Source organism: Myotis nattereri (assembly GCF_964212035.1).
Source record: "Myotis nattereri genome assembly, chromosome: 1".
NCBI classification, from domain to species: Eukaryota; Metazoa; Chordata; class Mammalia; order Chiroptera; family Vespertilionidae; genus Myotis; species Myotis nattereri.
Window position 1 is genome coordinate 110,717,332 of NC_138075.1, and position 18,300 is coordinate 110,735,631.

The 18,300-nt window shown below is 54.2% G+C and overlaps 1 protein-coding gene across 1 annotated transcript in view; it reads right to left on the reverse strand.

Moving 5' to 3' along the window:
* The window catches only part of CCDC33 (coiled-coil domain containing 33), a gene marked incomplete at its 5' end in the record, with an annotated part of 98,990 nt that overhangs the window by 30,054 nt on the left and 50,636 nt on the right, over positions 1-18,300 (reverse strand). Inside the window, one exon of the mRNA XM_081101617.1 lies at positions 17,006-17,200. Within this exon, the coding sequence (XP_080957743.1) occupies positions 17,006-17,200 (195 nt within the window). The remainder of the gene's footprint in view (positions 1-17,005; positions 17,201-18,300) is intronic.

Here is an 18,300-nt window from a genome sequence, read left to right on the forward strand (position 1 = left end):
ACGTGGAGGCATTGGCTGTGCTCAGCCAGGCCTGACATGGCTGCCTTCCGGCCCTGCTCTGGCAGAAGGCTGGAGGAGCACCAAGACCCCCCTAGGGGTCCTCACTGAACACAGATCAAGTGTGGGATGTTGAGAGGCAGGAGAAGCTATCGGAAGAGTTGAACCTGCCTCTTGAAGCCCCAGTGGGACCCTTTACAGAAGTTTCAGGTGCTTCATCTATAAAATGGGTGCGAAGAAGCCCTGACCCCTAAAGCGTGATAAGACAAGCGGAGAGCTGCTATGTGAATACGAGGGTTCTTTGTAGGGCTGGGGGACGTCCTCCTTCCAGGGGGCCCCAGGAAGCAGGGTGGACACAGCGATGCCTGGTGACATCGGGGGGCTTTATTCACCCAGCTATCGGTCAAGGTCCCCTGTGATCCAGCCCCACCACCTTCCAGCCTGGAGCCCAGCGCCCTTTCCCAAGCATCCACCCACTTGCTGCAGCTTCAGAACCCTCACGGGAAGAACAGTTCTGTGCTGTCCAGTATCTGCCTTCACAGCTCCTCCACCGACAGGACAGAGGCGCCCTCGCCCTGTCTCTGTGATCTGTTCTTCAGAGCTCGCCTCCAGGCAAAAGCCTTTCCCACTCTCCTGGGCCAGAGGGATGTCCTTTTGTGAGTTTCCAGAGCTCGAACCAGGAGGTAGTAAACAAGTGCTCACCTTGGCAGGAAATGTTCTAAATACTTTATGTGGATCAATCTAACTTCATCCCCCTATGCAACTGGACAAGGCAGACGTCCATTCGACAGAGGAAGAGGCCAAGGAATTTGTCCCAGTGGGGAATCTGCTTCCAGAATCCGTACTCTTAACCACCTCCTCAGACCTGGGGCTGGCACTCCTGTCCTCAACTGAGTCCACAGGGCAGGGCTCGTGCTCCCCACTTCCTCACTCACTAGGGCCAGGATCAGGGACTGAGGCTCCCCTGACGCCAGCTCAGGGGAACACAGGGTGGGGTACACAGGCTATTAATAGCCACTGGCTCTCTGCTTCCCCACCCTCAGGCTCCAGGTCTGGCTGCTGCATGCCCCTTGAACTAAGGCCATCACATGGTGGGGGCTGAACGGGGAGAGAGGCTGGGGCTGAGGCAGCTTGGACCATTGATTCTGGCCATGTCACTAGATCTCTTTGGGTCCTGTCTAGCTGCTGGCCCCTCTGTTCCAGCTTATGTGGGGGCTCATAGGTACCCCGGGTTCTGTGTCTATGTATACGGGCTGTCATGGAGGATTACCTGAGGGCCTACACTTCTAAAACCCTCTCCTGGCAGAAATGCCACCAGTGGGCCTGAAACATAATGGAGGCCATGTCACACCCTCCCCCACATCCACCATCTGGACAAATCCCAACCCTGGCACCCATGCAGGACACATGCTGGGTCTCTACAGTAGAGGACTCACTATGATTCTAACAACAAGGCTCACACAGGTATCCTGGGAGGGACTCGGGGTGGGAGTGGTTGGGGGAGGGTGGGAAGGGACCTGGGTGCCTCCCCAGTTGTGTGCTGTCTTTGGCCTTAATAATTGCCCGTAAGATCTCCATGACTTTATTAATGGGCGGCCAGGGTGGCCGGAGGAGCACCACCTTCCATCTATGGAGGATGGTGAGCACTGCCTCTCCCCCAACCCAGGCTAAGGACACTAGGCCCGTCCATTTTTCTCTCTAGCAGTCCCTTGCCCAGGCCTTGTACTGGTCACTGGGAACACAGATGTGAACAAGGTTTAGTCTCTATCCCCGAGGAGCTTGTACTCTAGTGGATGTGGCAGCAGGCACAATATAGCCCTCAGCCAGGCCCCTCGCCACCCCAGGGTACAGGCAGAGGTGTATGGAAGGGCATTTTAGAGCTGGAATGGGTTTTTTTAAAAAATATATATTTTGTTGAATTTTCAACAGAGAGGAAGGGAGAAGGACAGAGAGCCAGAAACATCGATGAGAGAGAAATATTGATAAGCTGCCTCCTGCACACCCCCAACTGGGGACGCGCCCGCAACCAAGGTACGTGCCCTTGACTGGAATCAAACTGGGGACCCTTCAGTCCACAGGCCGGCGCTCTATCCACTGAGCCAAACCGGTCAGGGCTGGAATGGGTTTTGAAGGGTGAGTAGGAGTTTGTCAGGTGATGCAGAAGTGATGAAGGGGTGCATTCTCAGCAGAGGGAACAGTAGGAGCAAAGGTGTGAGGTGAGAAGCAGTCTGGCACAGTGAGGAGGAGTGGTGGGAGATAAGGTTGGCATGGCTGCAGTCATAAGGTCTTGAATGCCAGGCCAATATCCAACGAGGAGCCTGTTACAGTCAGGTGAAATGGGCTGGGCTGAGCTAGATGCTGGCATCAAGCATGACTATAAGGACCCTCCCGGGATAAGGCCTGGTCACCTTGCAAAGATGCCCAGTCTGGCAGCAGACTATCAGAGCTGGAAAGAGCGGCCCCCAAAGGAGTAGGGGTGGGATGTTGGCCACCAGGAACCTTGGTTGGAGAGATAGCCACAGGCAGGTGACCTTAGGATGCTGCCCTCTCTCGGGTCTTGGATAGGCTACCTGCTTTGGCATCCTAGAGTCACCAGGCCATGCCCACCCTGCGCCCGAGGGCTGTCTGGATCTTGATCCCTGTGCCGCCCTTCACCCTTGCTGTGTGAGAGAAACAGACTTGATAGTGGCTTCTCAGTCCCCTCTGACCTGTAAATCAATGATGTCACTGTTCTTGGAGCAGGAGCAAGAGCTGGGACCAGAAATGGAGACCTGCTTCTCAGCCCCAAGGGCAGCAGCCTTCCAGGGAATTGAGGGGCTTCTTCTGGGGGCACCAAGGCCCTACCTGGTGGGTCAGGCTCTGTGGGGGCCTGTATGGCTCCCCAGGGTGAGGGGCCAGGGGTGAGGAGGGAGATGAAAGAAGTAGGCTTGGCCCCACCTTCAGAAGTCCTAGATTGAGGGGGGAGACAGTACCCACCTTGAGGAGCCCCAGTCTGAGGTGGGACACATGGTTCTGCTCTGGGAGTCCCAGTTTGGGGGAGGTGCCATGTCCCTGGTCTGGAGCACATCTGAGGAGGAGGCAGGGCCCCACACACCCTCGAGAAGGACGCATGAAAAGAACAGATGGTCCCAACAAGTGCAAATTAATTGAGCGAAACCTGTGTACATAGGCGCTGTGAACAGGCGGCTGACAGGCGGGGAGGGGAGGCAGGGCGGGAGTGGGAGGAGCTGTAACGAGCGCTTATCAATGTCTTGCTGGATCTGCAGCTGGGAGCACAATTATTGACCAAACCTGTCTATAAATTTCCCAGCCACGTCTCCAGAAACCTTAATGATGGGGCCTCATTACCCCTCACACCTCCAGGCACAGGGGACCAGCCTGAGCTGGAGTGGCCGGTGACACTGCGGCTGGCCTATGACAGCTTGGCAGAGCCCTGCAGCAAGGGGTGCCTAGCTGGGATGTGGGAAATACAACTCAGGGTCCTGTTTCCCACGAGTGGGAGTGGATGGAGGCTCAGCTTCCAGGCCAACAAGGGCTGAGGTGGGGCGGACTTTGGAAGTAGGGAGTCAGGGTTTACATTCCAGTTTTGCCAGTTACTCGTGACTCCCAAGAGCACTTGGCCTCTCTGAGCCTCGGTTCCATCACGTACAGCGGGGAGAGAGCTGTGGTAAAGATGAAGTGGGCGGTCTGTCAAGGGCTGAGCACAGCACCTGGCACTGGTACGTGTGTAACACATGCCCCTTCTCTCTCCTCTGTCATTATGCCCAAAGCTGTTGAGAAAGCAAGCAGCAGCCCTGGTGGCCGGCAGCAGGCCTGGCATGCACCGCCAGGCCTTGTTCTGTGGAACTACAAGGCCACTCTGACAATCAGGTCTGCACACAGTTGAAACATGAACATTGTCCAAACCACAAAATGACCAGACAGCAGCCTGGATAACGTGAGTGTCTGCTGCTGTTCACCAAGGACAGTTTCAGCCTCATTCCACACCCCTGCCCTCTGGATAAGAATTACAATTCTTAGGGTCCTTTCTGTCCTTTCCAGCACCCTCTTCCTGGTCGGTGGCCCCTGGCTGCAGTGAGTTAATAAACCCAACTTGCTTCAATCACAGGAGTGTTCCTGGTCACCTTCGGCTGGAGAGAATCACGCTTCTACTATTAGAGCATCACCTCTTGAGTGTGCTCTGCAGGCCTGAATTCCAGGCGCTCTGTTTCACCCTCCCCCAGTTCATTATTTCTGTGAAGGTGTGGGATGCTGCTTCCTATTTGCTGTGTCCTCCCCAGGCAAGGAGAAAAGATCCCTGGAGCAGGGCTGTGTGTTGCAGGGGGTGATCCTGGGGCAACTGCTAAATCTCTGGTGAGGGGCAAGGAGCCCAGGCCAGACGTCTGGGCCTCTTGAGGGACCCAGGGAGGCACAGTAGGTGGGGCTGGGGCTGGGCTAAAAGGGGAGCCACAGGTGAGGCCTCCCTTCTCTGTATTTCAGGCTCATCTAGCTCCTGAAAGGCAGCCCGGGGAGGGCCAGTGGAGAGGGTGGGGTCCTGTGCTCCAAATGCCAGGCCTGTGGGCCGGAAGGAGCAGACCCGCAGGGCGTTCTGTGGGGAGGCTGGCATGGCTGCTACCTTAGGGAACGTGGGCCAGGGCATGTGTATGTAGGTCTCCATCCCTCAGCACGCTCCTACCTGTCTCTGCCTCTCTGGCCCCTCTAGATTCTTTTTTAGGGGCTGTGTCCTCTGCCCCTCAAGTGGCTAGACCCTTCCTGGCTGGTTCACCCTCCTGCCTCCAGCCCAGGCCTGCACGGTCTCCTTGCCCTGGGGTCCTCCATTTCCGCAGGGCTCCAGGCTCGCCCCGGGCTGCGCAGTGTCTCTTTCAGATTCCCTGGCGGAGCTTCTGGAAACCTGTGTGACCTGCTTTGTTTCTGGAGGACAGAGCCACCAGGGAGTTGGTCCCTGCAGCGCCCCTCTCACCTGGCTTGTCAGCTGGCCTTTGGGGCCATTTCCCCCTCATGACTAGCTCTCCCCCATCAATCCTTTTGGGCCCAGACCCTCACAAATCCAGTGGGAATGAGGGGGAGGGGTTTCATGGGGGTACTCTGTTGCCTGGGGCATCCTCTCCACTCAGCTTCTCAGGATGCCTGTGCCCTGCCCACCTCAACTCTGTCTCAGAACGCAAATCCTGATACCAAGACCATTTGAACCAAGCCCATCTCCAGTCCTGCCTCAGGGACACTCTTCTGAGGCTTCTGAGCTCCCCTCCCACTTTAAGGTCCAGGCCCCAGGCCTCCTGCTGAGATGCCTGTGAAGTCCTGGCTGGGTAGAGGACTTGGGGATTGGGGATGGGTAGGGCAGAGACCCATATATAGTGGGGGAATGGACTCCCCAAGGGACTGGCTGATGGTTGTCTGATAGGAGGGCCGGGGAGGGGCTGAGAGAGATGGAATCTGGTCTCTAACCCCTGCCCCCAGCTCTCCTACACGGCCTATTAGGCACCGGAGGCCGGCACAGCTCCAAAAGGCCTCTGCAGGCACAGTAGGATTTTTGCAGCCAGCCTGGGGTAAGGAGTATCATTATCCCCATTTCACAGCTGAAAAGACTGAGGTTCCCGTAGGTGCTGGCTGGGAGCTGAGTGGGAGGCAAACATCCTCTCTCTGATGAAGCTCTGTTATTTCTCCGGACTATGTGGCTGCTTAGGAAGGGGCATTTTATGCATTCATTGGACTCATTTACTGAGCACCTACTCTGTGCTGGGCACCTGGGGTGGGATGGAGAAGGAGATATAAGGCAGAGAGAGTCAAGGAGAAAAGGCCTGGAGCTGGGTTAAGTGTGGGTAGAATATTCTGGGTTGGGCACAGGCTTCAGAAGTCACAGGGGCCCCCAGGCTGAGGGGCTCCTGGTACAGGTGAGGGAGTCATGGAAGGGTTGCAAGCAGGGCCAACACATTTTGTGCTTTGGATAGGTCACCTGGTGACTATGCCCTAGGGTGGGGGTGGGGGGTCAAATGGGCAGGAGGGCCCCATCTGGACTATCAGCTCCTGGAACCTGAGCCAGCTTCCTGAGGGAGCCCCTCAGGCCCTCCCCCAGGCCTTCCACCCACATAAAGGAGAAGGTGGGAGGCAGGGGTCTTCACCTTGGCCTCCACAAGACTCTCCCAGCTGATGAAGCAGAGCTCTGAGGGGGCTCCCCATGCAGCCAGAGGCGGGAGGGGGAGGCAGATGCCTCCAGTTTACCACACTCAGAGTGGGTCTAGCTGCCAGGCCCTTGCCCCTGCCCTTCCAAATCCCTGAGCCACTGTTCAAGCCCTCCCCGGAGTCCACCATGCCTCGAGATATTTGCATATCTGACAGTAAAAACAATTCTTCATAGAAGCTTAGCGCCATCAGGGCTGCAAAGCCCCCTTTTGTCTGTCTGAGTAAGAGCTGGCTAAAGGCTGAAGGATAATTAGTCCCCCAAGGGCAACTGCTGCCCACCTCCTTGAAGATTTAAAAGCACAACCCACCTATTCAATCTGCTTCTAGCTTCTCGGCCCCCATGGTTCCCTCTATTTTCTAACCCCTCTCCTGCAGCCCCCTCCCCCATCCTCTGTCCTGGCTTCTCTGGGAGGGGAAGGCAGCCTATGGCAGGAGCCGATGAATGGGCATTTTATCTGATTAAACTGGGAATGAACTGGCCTTTCTCTGTTATCTTTGGACCTGATTGGATATTTAACACCAAATGTAGTGTGTGTGTGTGTGTGTGTGTGTGTGTGTGTGTGTGTGCGCGCGCGCGCCCAGAGTAGGTTTTTCTAGTCCATGTCAGCGGGAAATTGGATTGTGCTGAAAGCATTTAATCTGAGCTCAGGAGTCCACCCTAATAGAGTTACTAAATTGGGGGCGGGGCAATTCTACTCTTAGCCCTGGACAAGCAGAGCCCTGGCCCTAGCCCTGTGTGTTAGTGTCCTGCTCTGGCCTCCTAGGGCTACAACTCTCCCCATGGGGTGAGGAACTGGTGGGCCAGGGGGGGATGCACAGCTAGAGCTTGAGCACCCTCTGAGCCACAGCCCGGCTACCTGGGACCCTGGAACACCCTTCTACTTCCTGGGCCTGTCCTCCTGAAGGTGACAGTGTAGCCTTATGCACCTTATGTGAAAGGTCTCACATGGTCATTGGGTCATTAGTGTGTGGAACTAAATCTGAGCCAGGTGAGAAGGGCACAGAGGGAGGCTAGGGGCTGGGGACTCTGGAGGTGTTAGCAAGGAGATGTTGTTAAGGTGGAAGAACAGACCTATGTAATAGTTTGTTAGCTACAGCTTGGTTTGTCACTTTTCGTTATTTGGAGTTTAGCCATATGGTGTGTAGGCTGCTCAAAGGTTTGGGCATGCCTGGCAGGGAGCCGCAGTGCAGAACTCTGTTTTGGTGTTTACTCGGAAACTGAGGCAGACTGCCCACCAGACAAATGGGGAAGAGCTGAGCCAGGCTCTTGACTTCTGAGTAAGGAGGTGTGGCCAGGGCAGCTGCAGGAGCGGGCACTGGGCTGGTGAGCCCAGACCTGTGCTGGACCAGTGCTCTCCTGTGGCACCGCCCCGAGCAGCCAGCAGTTCCTCTGCCTGTAGATGGGGATAATAGTGTGTTCTTCATTGGATTGGTGTAGGGATGAAATAAGATTTTGATTAAAGCTCTGGGAGCAGAGTAAGAGCTCAGTAAAGATTGGTGGAAGGAATTATTGTTATTGAAAGGAGCGCTAAGTTTGCAGAAGAGGTGGGTCCTATTTCCCAGGTTAGCAGGTCTCTCCCAGTCACCCCTGGCTCTGTTGTCCCTCCTGCCCTCACCAATGGATGATTCCAGCCCTCAGCAATTCATGGCCTCATCGTCTTGGCTTTATTTACTGAGAGAGCTGCACTCCTGCTCACCCACCGCCGCTTAATTGAGGAACCGAGATGGACAGTGATGGGGCAGCAGCAGACATTTTGCTGAGGAGCAGAGCCAGGAGGCCGTCCTACTCCACCTGCCTTGAATGCCAGGGTAAAAGAAGAAATAATCAAGACCAGGCCCCTCACTGCACAGAGCGGGAAACTGGGCCCAGGGAGGGCAGTGGGGGCCGCTCCCATACCAGGCTTTCTGAGCTGTTTTCTTTCCTTGCCCCAGTGACCTGCTCATCCACATCTCCCCGGACCCTTTGGGTGCTTGGGGCTAGGCCCCGATTTGGTCACTCCGCTGTCACACTTACCGCCTCAGTTCTCTCTTCCACACACCTACGACTTCCTCATCCCTCACTGGAGGGAGGCACTCCCCCCATTTACCGATAAAGAGACTGAGGGCCAGAGAGGGGCAGGGGCTCCACAGTGCCTCTGGGTGGGAAAGAGATATGGAAACACACATCTCCACTCCCTGACTCCGCTTTCAGAAACGAGTTCACAGCTACCAGCAAATCAAAGATCTGTCATGGTTTTATGCCAACACCATTGATGACAGTGACATCTGGGGACCGCCCCCTGACATTCTGTATGAAGTGTGCCCCGCCTGGTGGGGTAGGTGAGGGTTAGGATTAAGTACACTTCCATCAGCCCCTGAGCAGACTGCACCCCAGTCCAGGACACAGTCCTTCTCCACTGATTCCCGGAGTCTTTCTGCCGAACGCATCCTCCGGAGGACAGGGCCTTTTGCAGGAGGCTATCTTTATGTTATTGTCGCTTAGCTCGGAGAAGAGCTTCTGGAGAGGGGTCAGAAGGGAAGGCCTGGTGAACTGTGCTGCTTCCCTGCTCCCCCACAGTCTGGAAGGGCCCCATGAATACAGTGACTATAAGCTTCCTGCAAAGTGGACAGTCCTTTGCAGTTTCCAAGGTGCTACCATCCACTCTCTTTAATCCTCTCTAGAGATTTGGGTAGGAGAGAGTGTTCCCTCCACGTAACAGATGAGGTAGGCCCACACAGGTGGGGTAATTTACTCAAGGTCACATAGCTCTTGAGTGGTGGACATGGGACTCAACCTGCTACAGCTGCACAGATGAGTAGAGGTGTCTGTGTGGGAGACCACAGGACGGCACATAGCAGGTGCTGTAAAAGCTGGTCAGATGAGTGAGTGAGTGTACGTGGCAGGCTGTGGCATCAATAAGAACGGAAGAGGCAGCCCAGGGTCCGTGGGGTGGGGGACACCTGACCGTTTTGTTCCCAGTGCCCCCTTCTGGCTCCTCAAGCACCGCTCATAAGGGGCAGAGCTCTTTTACCTTATCAGCCCCTGGGGTGGTGCCCCTTGCTCCCAGGCTGTCTCACTTCCCTTGGCCTTTGCAGACTCCTCCCCAGTGAGGTTGGGGCTTCCTCCATGGAAGCCCGCCTCCTCCTCTCAGGTCCAGCCCTAATGTCTGTGGCGCAGGACCAGAGCATAGAGGGAGGCTCCCAACAGCCATTCCCTGGGCCTAGAGGCACAATCCCTCGAAACCATTCAACCCTTGGGAGAATGGACTTCAGGAGGAGGTTTGCATAGTCCTCACAAGCAGACTCAGGTCCATTTGGACCCCAGAATCTTGGATACCCAGACAGTGGCCTAAAATTGTGGAGTTGGGGCTCTGGGCCACATTTACCTGGCCCTGCGTACCCTTTGCTCTGTGGGGAGAGCTGAGGCTGAAGGAGGCCCAGAAAGAGCCCTCTTAATCATCTAAGGATGGCCTCCCTCCCATCCTGCCTAATACCTGGTCCCATGGGTCCTGGGGCTCTTTCCTGGGCCACTGCCCCTCTGGGCAAGTTGGTCAGGAAGACAAGCCCATTCCTGTGGCCAGTGGCCCTCCACTAGGCTCCTGGGACCAGGTGGGGGTGGGGATGGTGTGGGGGTGGTGAGCCCACCAGACAGAGTGTGTGGAGTGGGGGAGGGGGTATGGAGGCTGGCCTGCAGGGGGCCTTGCCCAACCACTCACAAACACACCAAGAGACAATAAATCCATGAACACTTAATCTCTCTGCAAATTGAAAAGGAGCTGTACATATCTGCTGCACCCCAGCAGCTGAGTTATGAGTCTTGCTTATTAATTTCTTTAGTCCCAGGTGATGGATGAGGAGGAGAACGACCCACCAGGGAGACTCTGGGTTGGGGGGAAGGAGGGAGGTGGAAGTGGGTCAGGGCTCTGGGAAGAGCCCTTCTGGAGAAGGGGTCAAAGAGGGGAGGCTTAGGGATTTGTGCTTCCTCCCTTTTATTCTGTCTGGAAGGGCCCCATGAATATAGCGACTATTTATAAGCCTCCTGCTATCAGCGGTTCTCAACCTGTGGGTCGCAACCCCTTTGGCGGCCGAACGACCCTTTCACATGGGTTGCCTGAGACCATCCTGCATATCAGATATTTACATTACGATTCATAACAGTAGCAACATTACAGTTATGAAGTAGCAACGAAAATAATTTTATGGTTGGGTCACAACATGAGGAACTGTTATTTAAAGGGCCAGAAGGTAGAGAACCACTGTGCTAAGTGGACAGCTCTTTGCAGTTTCCAAGGTGCTGCCAGCCACTCTTGTTAATCTTCCCCCAGCCTCAGAAGGGCAGTACTCCCACCACTTCACAGTGAGAAGACAGGTCTAGAGAGGTGGAGCGATGTATCTAAGATCACACAGCTCTTGAGTGTTGGATATGGGCTCAGACCTGCTAGAGCCACATGGACGAGAGGAGCGGGCAGGAGGGTCTGCAGGAGATGACAGGCACACAGGCAGGATGAATCCTATTTCTTTCTTTCTACCCTTCCGCCCTCCCTTTCTTTCTCAAATGCTAAGTGTCCCCCCACCCCAGGAACTGGAGGAGGTAGAAGAGAAGGAAGTCACAAGAGAAGAGGAGGGAGTTCCCCTCATGAAGGTTCTGAGCAGTGCCCAAGAGCTATGACTGTTGAAACCTCACAAGACTGATTTTTAGACTCCCCAGGGGCACGACGCGGTGCTCCTGCGTGAGGAACACAAGCCTTACTAGTAGGTGGGCCTCGCAGCACATGGACAGGGCAGGGGAGATGGTAGAGGTGACCGGGACGGGAGACTGACCTGGCAAAGTGGGACCACTGGCCCTGGGCAGCGGAGTCAGGGGGACAGAAACTGGGGTGTGGAAGGGAGGAGGGTGTGACCGAGGTGTGTCGGGAATGTATCTGGTGGTTTGTGTGGGTGACCTGCAGGGGGCACTGAGTCAGGGTGTCTGACTGGAGGCTGTTGAGGTGGACACCAGATGACTGTGCTTTCTTTGTCTCTGTCTCACTCTCCATTTCTGTTGTCTTTTCTCTGCCTCCTAAGGCCTTGGACTCTCAGGACCCAGGTGAGCTGCCTCCCAGGTTGGGCTTTGTGTCTCCAAGGCTGGTGGGAGCCAGCCCCAGGCTCCTGGGCCTTGTGGTGCTGGTACCCTGGGCTGCTGTTCCTGCTACTAGTGGCCGCTGATGTGGGTAGTGTCCAGGGTTAAATAACCGCTGCTGGTGCTGCAGGAGGCTCCTGCTCACACTCATCACCTGCCACCAGGCGGTGCCACGGGATCCGAGACTGGGTCTGAGCCCAGCCTCACCCGTCTGCCGACCTCATCTGGGCAGGGGACTGGGCCAGGACCAAGGCCCCAGTCATGGTGCAGGAGCCCCTGGGACTGGGGAACATCTGCTCAACCTCTGCTGACAGAGGAACTGGGACCCAGAACGGGGAAGAGAGTTCAAGGTCACTTCAAAGAGTTGATGAGTACAAGGGGCAGTGTGGAGCTGGGCTGGACAGTGAGCAGAGAGTGTGTATCCTGTGGCTCTGGGTGCTGAGGGGGGCGAGAGTCCGGCAACCTCAAATGGAGGAGGGCTGGGCAGGGGAGAGCCCATGCTATGGAGGGTGAGCCGCGTCCTGACTTACCTGGGCCTGTCTGGTTTTAGCCCTGCGGAACCCCTCAGTCCTGAGCAAACAGCGATGGTTGGTCGCCCGGGAGCCGTGCCAGACAGACACGCAGGACCAGGCTCCTAGGTGCCCCTGCGACACTGCTAGCCCTGTCTGAAGGCCCCGCCATTTGACCCTGAGGGGCAGGTAGGGGGGAAACACCCTGTGTTACAGATGGAAAAACCAAGGCTCAGGGACACAAAGTGCTTCAAGCCACCCTTGGAAGGGGTGGCAGAGCCAGCACCTCTGCCTGCGGGAGGAAAGCGGAAGCGGTCCCTGGGCTAGAGGCTGCCCCCCTGCGCCCCAGCCCCCACCTCCCTGCTGTGTGACTTGGGAGGACCCACAGCTCCTCTGGCTTTCCTTCCTCTCTTCACCCAGGCAGTGAGGTCCTCTTTCTTGGGGAAATGGTGTCCAGAGGAGCTGAAATCAACTTACTTAGGAGCAGGTTAAATAGGGTGGGGCAGCTGGAGAAGTGGACATGAAACCGAGGGATCAGGGGTCATTCTGGAGTCTAGCAGACTCCGGAAAGGAAGAGAAACAAAAGCGTTCTACTCAGAGGGAGTGGCATGTGGGGAGTGGATGGGAGAGATGAAGGGAGGGGGAAAGGCTTTCAAAGAAAGAAAGAAAGAAATGAGTCGTTCTAGTGTCTGTGGTTGCAGAAACTCCACTGAGTCTTTAAACAATCCTTGTCAATGTTCCATCTGCTGGTATGAGGGCCCCCTGGTCGGCCACAGATCTCTGAGTAGCGGAGGAAAAGAGGGAGGGAAAATGAGGGGTCAAGGAGAGGGAGAGAAAATCAGAAAATCAGAAAGAAATAGAGATAAGTAGAGAAAGACAGAGCAGGGAGAGACAGAAATAGAGAGGGGGTGGGGGAGAAAGGAGGGAGGGAGCCAGAGAGAGGTGGGAAAGACCATGCTGGGATTTCCACACTAGCAGCAACACCGAGCACTCTGCCCACCTCCTCCAGGGCATCCTGCTTGCTCCTCTCTCTTTGCTGAGGGCTCGCCAGGTGTGCCCAACAACACTGGGAAGGTGTGACAGCTGGAGGATGCATGGTCTCAGTCATGCCCCTTTGTCACTTGTCCCTCACCAAATATTTACTGGGCGCCTGCTCTGGGCCACTGTCTTGCCTCCCATCTTTCAGGGCATGGCTCAACTCCTGCTGGCTGGAGAACGTCCAGGGCTCAGGGCCTCGGCCTCTTCTTTGCCTCTGCCTTCCCCTGTCCTTGCTCCCTGCACAACTGGACACAGCTGGGCACCTGGCAGGGGATGGGAGTTTTCTGGCTGGTTGGAGGCTTGCTGAGGACTGGGGAATCAGGCACAGGGCAGGTGTTTTTAAGCCCTGTGTGAACAGAACCAGGCCTGTGCACACGGCATGGAGTCCCTCATCTTACCTGCTCTCCCCTAGTGTCTGGTTGGCTGGGGGTGGGGGGGCGTCTAGGGGTGAAGGGGGATGCTTGCAAATTGTTGCTGTTTGGAGAGCTGTCATGGACTCTTCATTCCACTTAAGGCCCACCTCTTTCAAAAGACTTCCTGGCTGCTCAGAAGGGTCGTGAAGGCTTCCTCTAGCTCTGCCTGGGCCCTGCACTTGACTCAAGATCACAACCATGTGACCCTGACCCCAGTGGTCCAGTCGGGACAGGAGCTTTGCACCACGTTGACAAAATGGTACATGACAGACCTGTTTCAAAACCAAGTGTCCTGGATGAAGGGAGCTCGAGATGGAAGAATTGCCTGCATTGCAGTCCTGGAAGGAAGATGATCCAAGGGCATACTAGCGGGTGGGCACCCCAGTAGGGCTTGGTGGGGCTGTAGGGTTAGGACTGGCAGGCCTGGGGCAGCAGAGAGCATCCACAGCCTCCTCCCTAAAGAGAGAGTGCAGCCTGCGTCTCCTGCACTCCCCTCTCCACCCCCAAGGTGCCTCTTTCTCCAGAAAAAATTCAATTTCCCATTTAGCCACAATGGGCTCTGAAGGGAATCAGAGGTGGAATTATTTCTTGTGCTGCGGGGAGTGTGCTATAAGACTAGACATAGACCAATGCACTCTGGGAGTCAGGTGATGCTGGGAGGCTCACAGCCCAGATAAAGTGGCCGAGAGCTCAGGGAGGCAGTTTAGTCCTTAGCTCCCCACACTGCCATGTCACTGGGGCCCAATGCTACATCCTGAGGCTCTGCTGCTGTTGACTACTCCCTGACCACACATTCAGGAGTCACATACCTTGTGGCCATGCCATTGCCACCAGATGTGTTTGAGTGCTAATCAGATATCTGACTCTTCATTCCACTTAAGGAAGAGTCAGATATCTGTAGCTCTGTGGCTTACATGCCATGTTCTTTGCTCATTGCTGTGTCCTGTGGTTGTGCCTTCCTGTAACACAGTGCTGTGTGAAAGCACTGGGTTGCTATGCAGCTGCACTTCGCTGCTCCCTGATTGTGTTCTCTTGCTTGTCACTATGTTTCTTGGTTGTATGAGCGCACCCACTACTGTGTGACTTTGTTTTGTTGCTATGAAACAGTGACCCATTGCTACATAATTATTCATGGACCTGTACTCCATTGCTACCCACCCAAGTTCTATTGCTTGTACTGTGCTTCTCCGGCCTTGTGAATGTTTGTCTGGGTGCTACTGTGGTCCTTCCAGGTTCTGGCTAGTTATTAAGAGCTGGAGCTGGGGGCTGGGTCTTCAGGACCCAATGAGAACAAAGGGAGAGAGAGAGAGAGAGAGAGAGAGAGAGAGAGAGAGAGAGAGAGAGAGAGAGAAAAGAAGAAGAAGAAGAAGAAGAAGAAGAAGAAGAAGAAGAAGAAGAAGAAGAAGAAGGAGGAGGAGGAGGAGGAGGAGGAGGAGGAGGAGGAGGAGGAGGAGAAGAAGAAGAAGAAGAAGAAGAAGAAGAAGAAGAAGAAGGGAAAAAGAGAGAGGGGAGAGGGAAGAAGGGAGAGAGGAGAGAGGAAAGGCAGGGTAAATGAAATGGAGCTGAGTCAGGAACAGGATAGGGGCCTGGGATAGGCTGGGATGGGAAAGGGAGAGGGGCAGGCCCATTGCCTTGCATACTATGTGTCTGAGGCACCCAGTGGTGTCAGGTGGCTGAGGGTCCAGGGCTGGGCATCCGGGCCTCTATAGCCATCTGGTATTCACTTGGCTATATGCTGGGCAACACAGAGTCAGGAGCCTTGACAGGTTGTCCCACCTCGTCCTCATCGCCATCCTTCGTAAAACCAGGAGCTCCGACTAGAGGCTTTCTAAGGTTCTTTCGGAAGTACTTCCTGTCTAGCCAGGGGTTCTAGCTCATGGCCCAGTAAGCATTTACCTACATTTGTGTGGAGCCAGGCCTGGACTGGGTCCTGGAGCCGGTATGCTCTTAGTTCAAAGGCTGAGTGGTGATGGCTGAGTGGTCCTAACCCCACAGCAAGCTGGAGAGAGCAGCAGTGCTTGTGGCCTTGCCAGGTGCCCAGCAAGGGGAGACCAACCCACTGATGGGTGTGCTAGCATGGTGTTCAGAGAAGACATGCTTTAGTTCTCCATCCAGACCCACTCACAACATCTCTGACAGTCTGTGGATATGGGGCAACCCTGAACCTCTTGTTTGCACTCAGAGCCTCACACAATCCATTGTAGTGCCCTTGGGTCACTTATTTCTCCTCCGCCCTGCTGTCACTCACAATGGTTACTCAACCTCTTGCTTAAAAATAGTTCTTCCTCATGACCAATCTTGACTTTTCAATCTGCAATCTCGTCTCATCTCTTACAGTTTAACTCTTAAGGGACGATCAAGACGAACTGCAGGCATTGATTTATTAATACTGTCTAAGCAGCGGTTGCCAACCGGTGGTCCGTGGACCACTCGTGGTCCGTGAGGTCCGAAAGATTGGTGACCGCCGGTCTAAAGTCTCCAAAGACAAGGCTTGAATCTTTATTTACAACCCAACTAATGCCTAAACTGGAAGGTCAGGTTAGATAACTGCTTTCCCGAGGGGCAGAGGTGAGAGGAAGGAGTGTAGAAAGTAGCCTAAGTGCCCTGGCATCTGCCAGGGAGGGGCCTGCACTGGGGTGCCAGGGGCCCTTCATGTGGGAGCACCCGGGACAGACCCTGCGGACAGCAACCCTCCCTATTCATCAACGGGACGTGTTTCAGAAGGCGCAGAGTGCCCGGGGGAGATGCGGAGGCTGTCCGCGGGAGGGGAGAGCCTGGAAGAGAAAACCCAGGGCTTCCCTATTGGCCAGTGGCCTTGGCTCGGGCCTTTTCTCAGGCTCTTCTGGAGCAGTGTTCGCCCTGGGACCCATTGTGGAGGAAGGGAGGAAGCCACACTTGAATTCATCCATGGTCTTTGGTAGCCTGCACTTCAACTCTCTGTAGCAAAGGGCTAGCACCCAGCACTGACCCCTCAACAAATTAAGACACCAGCTTGGCCACCTTCACCAACCCTTTCCCAGCATCTGGCCAACTGGGAACAGGAAGCCATGCCAGCTCTCACCATCCAAGATGGTGTCCTCCTTTCTTTGAGGCTCCTCTGATGTACTCCTCCTCCAATACACTCTCTCTTCACATTATACCATTTTACTGTGTTCATAGTACTTTACCAGAAAATTTAATTTCAAAAAATGTGCTTAGTTGTTTACTGTCTCCACGCTAGAATGTAAATTACATGTAAGCAGGGACCTTGCTTATTCCTCGTCTGCCTCATTTAGATGCTCAATGAACACTTTTAAAAGCATAAACGGTGCCATCTAGGACTTCCATACTCAGTGTAGTAACAACAGCTTCTAAAATCTCCACACGCCGGGGACACCCTTTGCTGTAGACTTATTTTCCATCCCATCCTCTGTCATTATTTTAGAAGCTAAAACGAATCTCTCAGGGGCTTCCCACCACCAGTGACGTGCTCCTCAGGATGTTCCGAGTTGGTGACTAGTTGAGTAAATGGAACCAGCTCATACAGTGCTGCAAGGTTTGTTTTAAAAGAAATCATGTGGGTATTTGATTCAAAAGATAAAGAAACTCTGTAAAATGAAGAATGCACACCTTCCACAGTTTAGATTTGGGGTCACTCACAGAGTGCTCCCAAGGGGAGGTCTACTTGTCACCTGAGGAGTGAACCAGGCCACAGGGGCAGTCAAACCTCTTCCAAATCCCCCCTATCATGGCTCCAGCCCTCCCAGACCTGGGGGTGTGGGGACACTCACCATTTCATGGGACATTTGGGGCATCTGAGGCTCTCCCTCTGCTTCCTGACAGATGGATGTGCTGGAGTTCATGGTGGAGCTCACTGTGGCCTTAGACCAGGACTCATGGATGGAACTCAGCTTCTCATCTAAGATCTTAGGGTCCAGGGTGGGCAGAACCTTGCTGTTGTTTGGTGTTAAGAAGTTTTCTGGCCTCTGGGAAGAGAAAGTGCAAAGAAATTCCTTTGTGCCTCTCTACCATGAGTGCACTTTCCACACCCCAAGCCTCTCCTCATGGCTCAGGAGGCCCTGCATGTCTGGCCCCTGTCTACCTCCTGCCCTCTTGCCCACTGGGCCCTAATCACACTGTCCTTGATGTTTCTCTAACAAGCCCAGCTCTTTCCTGCCTCTAGGCCTTCGCATCTGTTTTCTCTACCTGGAAAGCCTCCTGGGTCTTTACATGGCTGTTCCCTTCTCTTCACTCAGGTCTCAGCCCAAATGTGATTTTCTTAGAGAGTTCTGCTCTTTGAGGTGGAGGCCCATCCTATTAAAAGTAACTCCTCCTCCAATATATTCTCTCTTCACATTATACACCATTTTACTGTGTTCATAGTACTTTACCAGAAAATTAAATTTCAAAAAATGTGCTTAGTTGTTTACTGCCTACCTCCCTTCTCCAATCTGCATGCTAGAATGTAAGTTATATGTAAGCAGGGACCTTGTTTATTCCTTGTCTGCCTCATTGTAGATGCTTAATAAATACTTTTGAAAGAATAAATGATGCCATCTATGACTTCCATACTCAGTGTAGTAACAACAGCTTCTAAAATCTCCACACTCGGTGACACCCTTTGCTGTAGACTTGTTTTTCATCCCATCTCCTCTGTCATTCTTCCCCCTTATCACCCGTTAAACAGCCTCTCTCTCTCTCTCTCTCTCTCTCTCTCTCTCTCTCTCTCTCTCTCCTCTTTCTCCTTTAATGTCTTGTTTCCTATGCTCCTCCTCCTCTCTCAGTATGATTTTCACTCCCTGCTTGTCTAGAATTTGACCCACTCAAATACCAGCCCCTCTAGGAAGTCTAATGGCCTCTGCCCATGTATGCTCAAAGCTTTTCTGGGTTCTTCCAGCCCAACTGCTGGCTCTCTCTGCTCACATTGCTCTCTAACTCCAGGCTTGTTTGCCATTTTATTTTTCTAATAAAACTTTAAGTTCCTTGGACTCAAGGACATGCTTATGCACTCTCTGGTGAGAGGTTACTTTAAAGCTTGGTTGAAAATCTGTAGTTAGCCATAAAAAGTGTCCATTGTTCAAAGAAT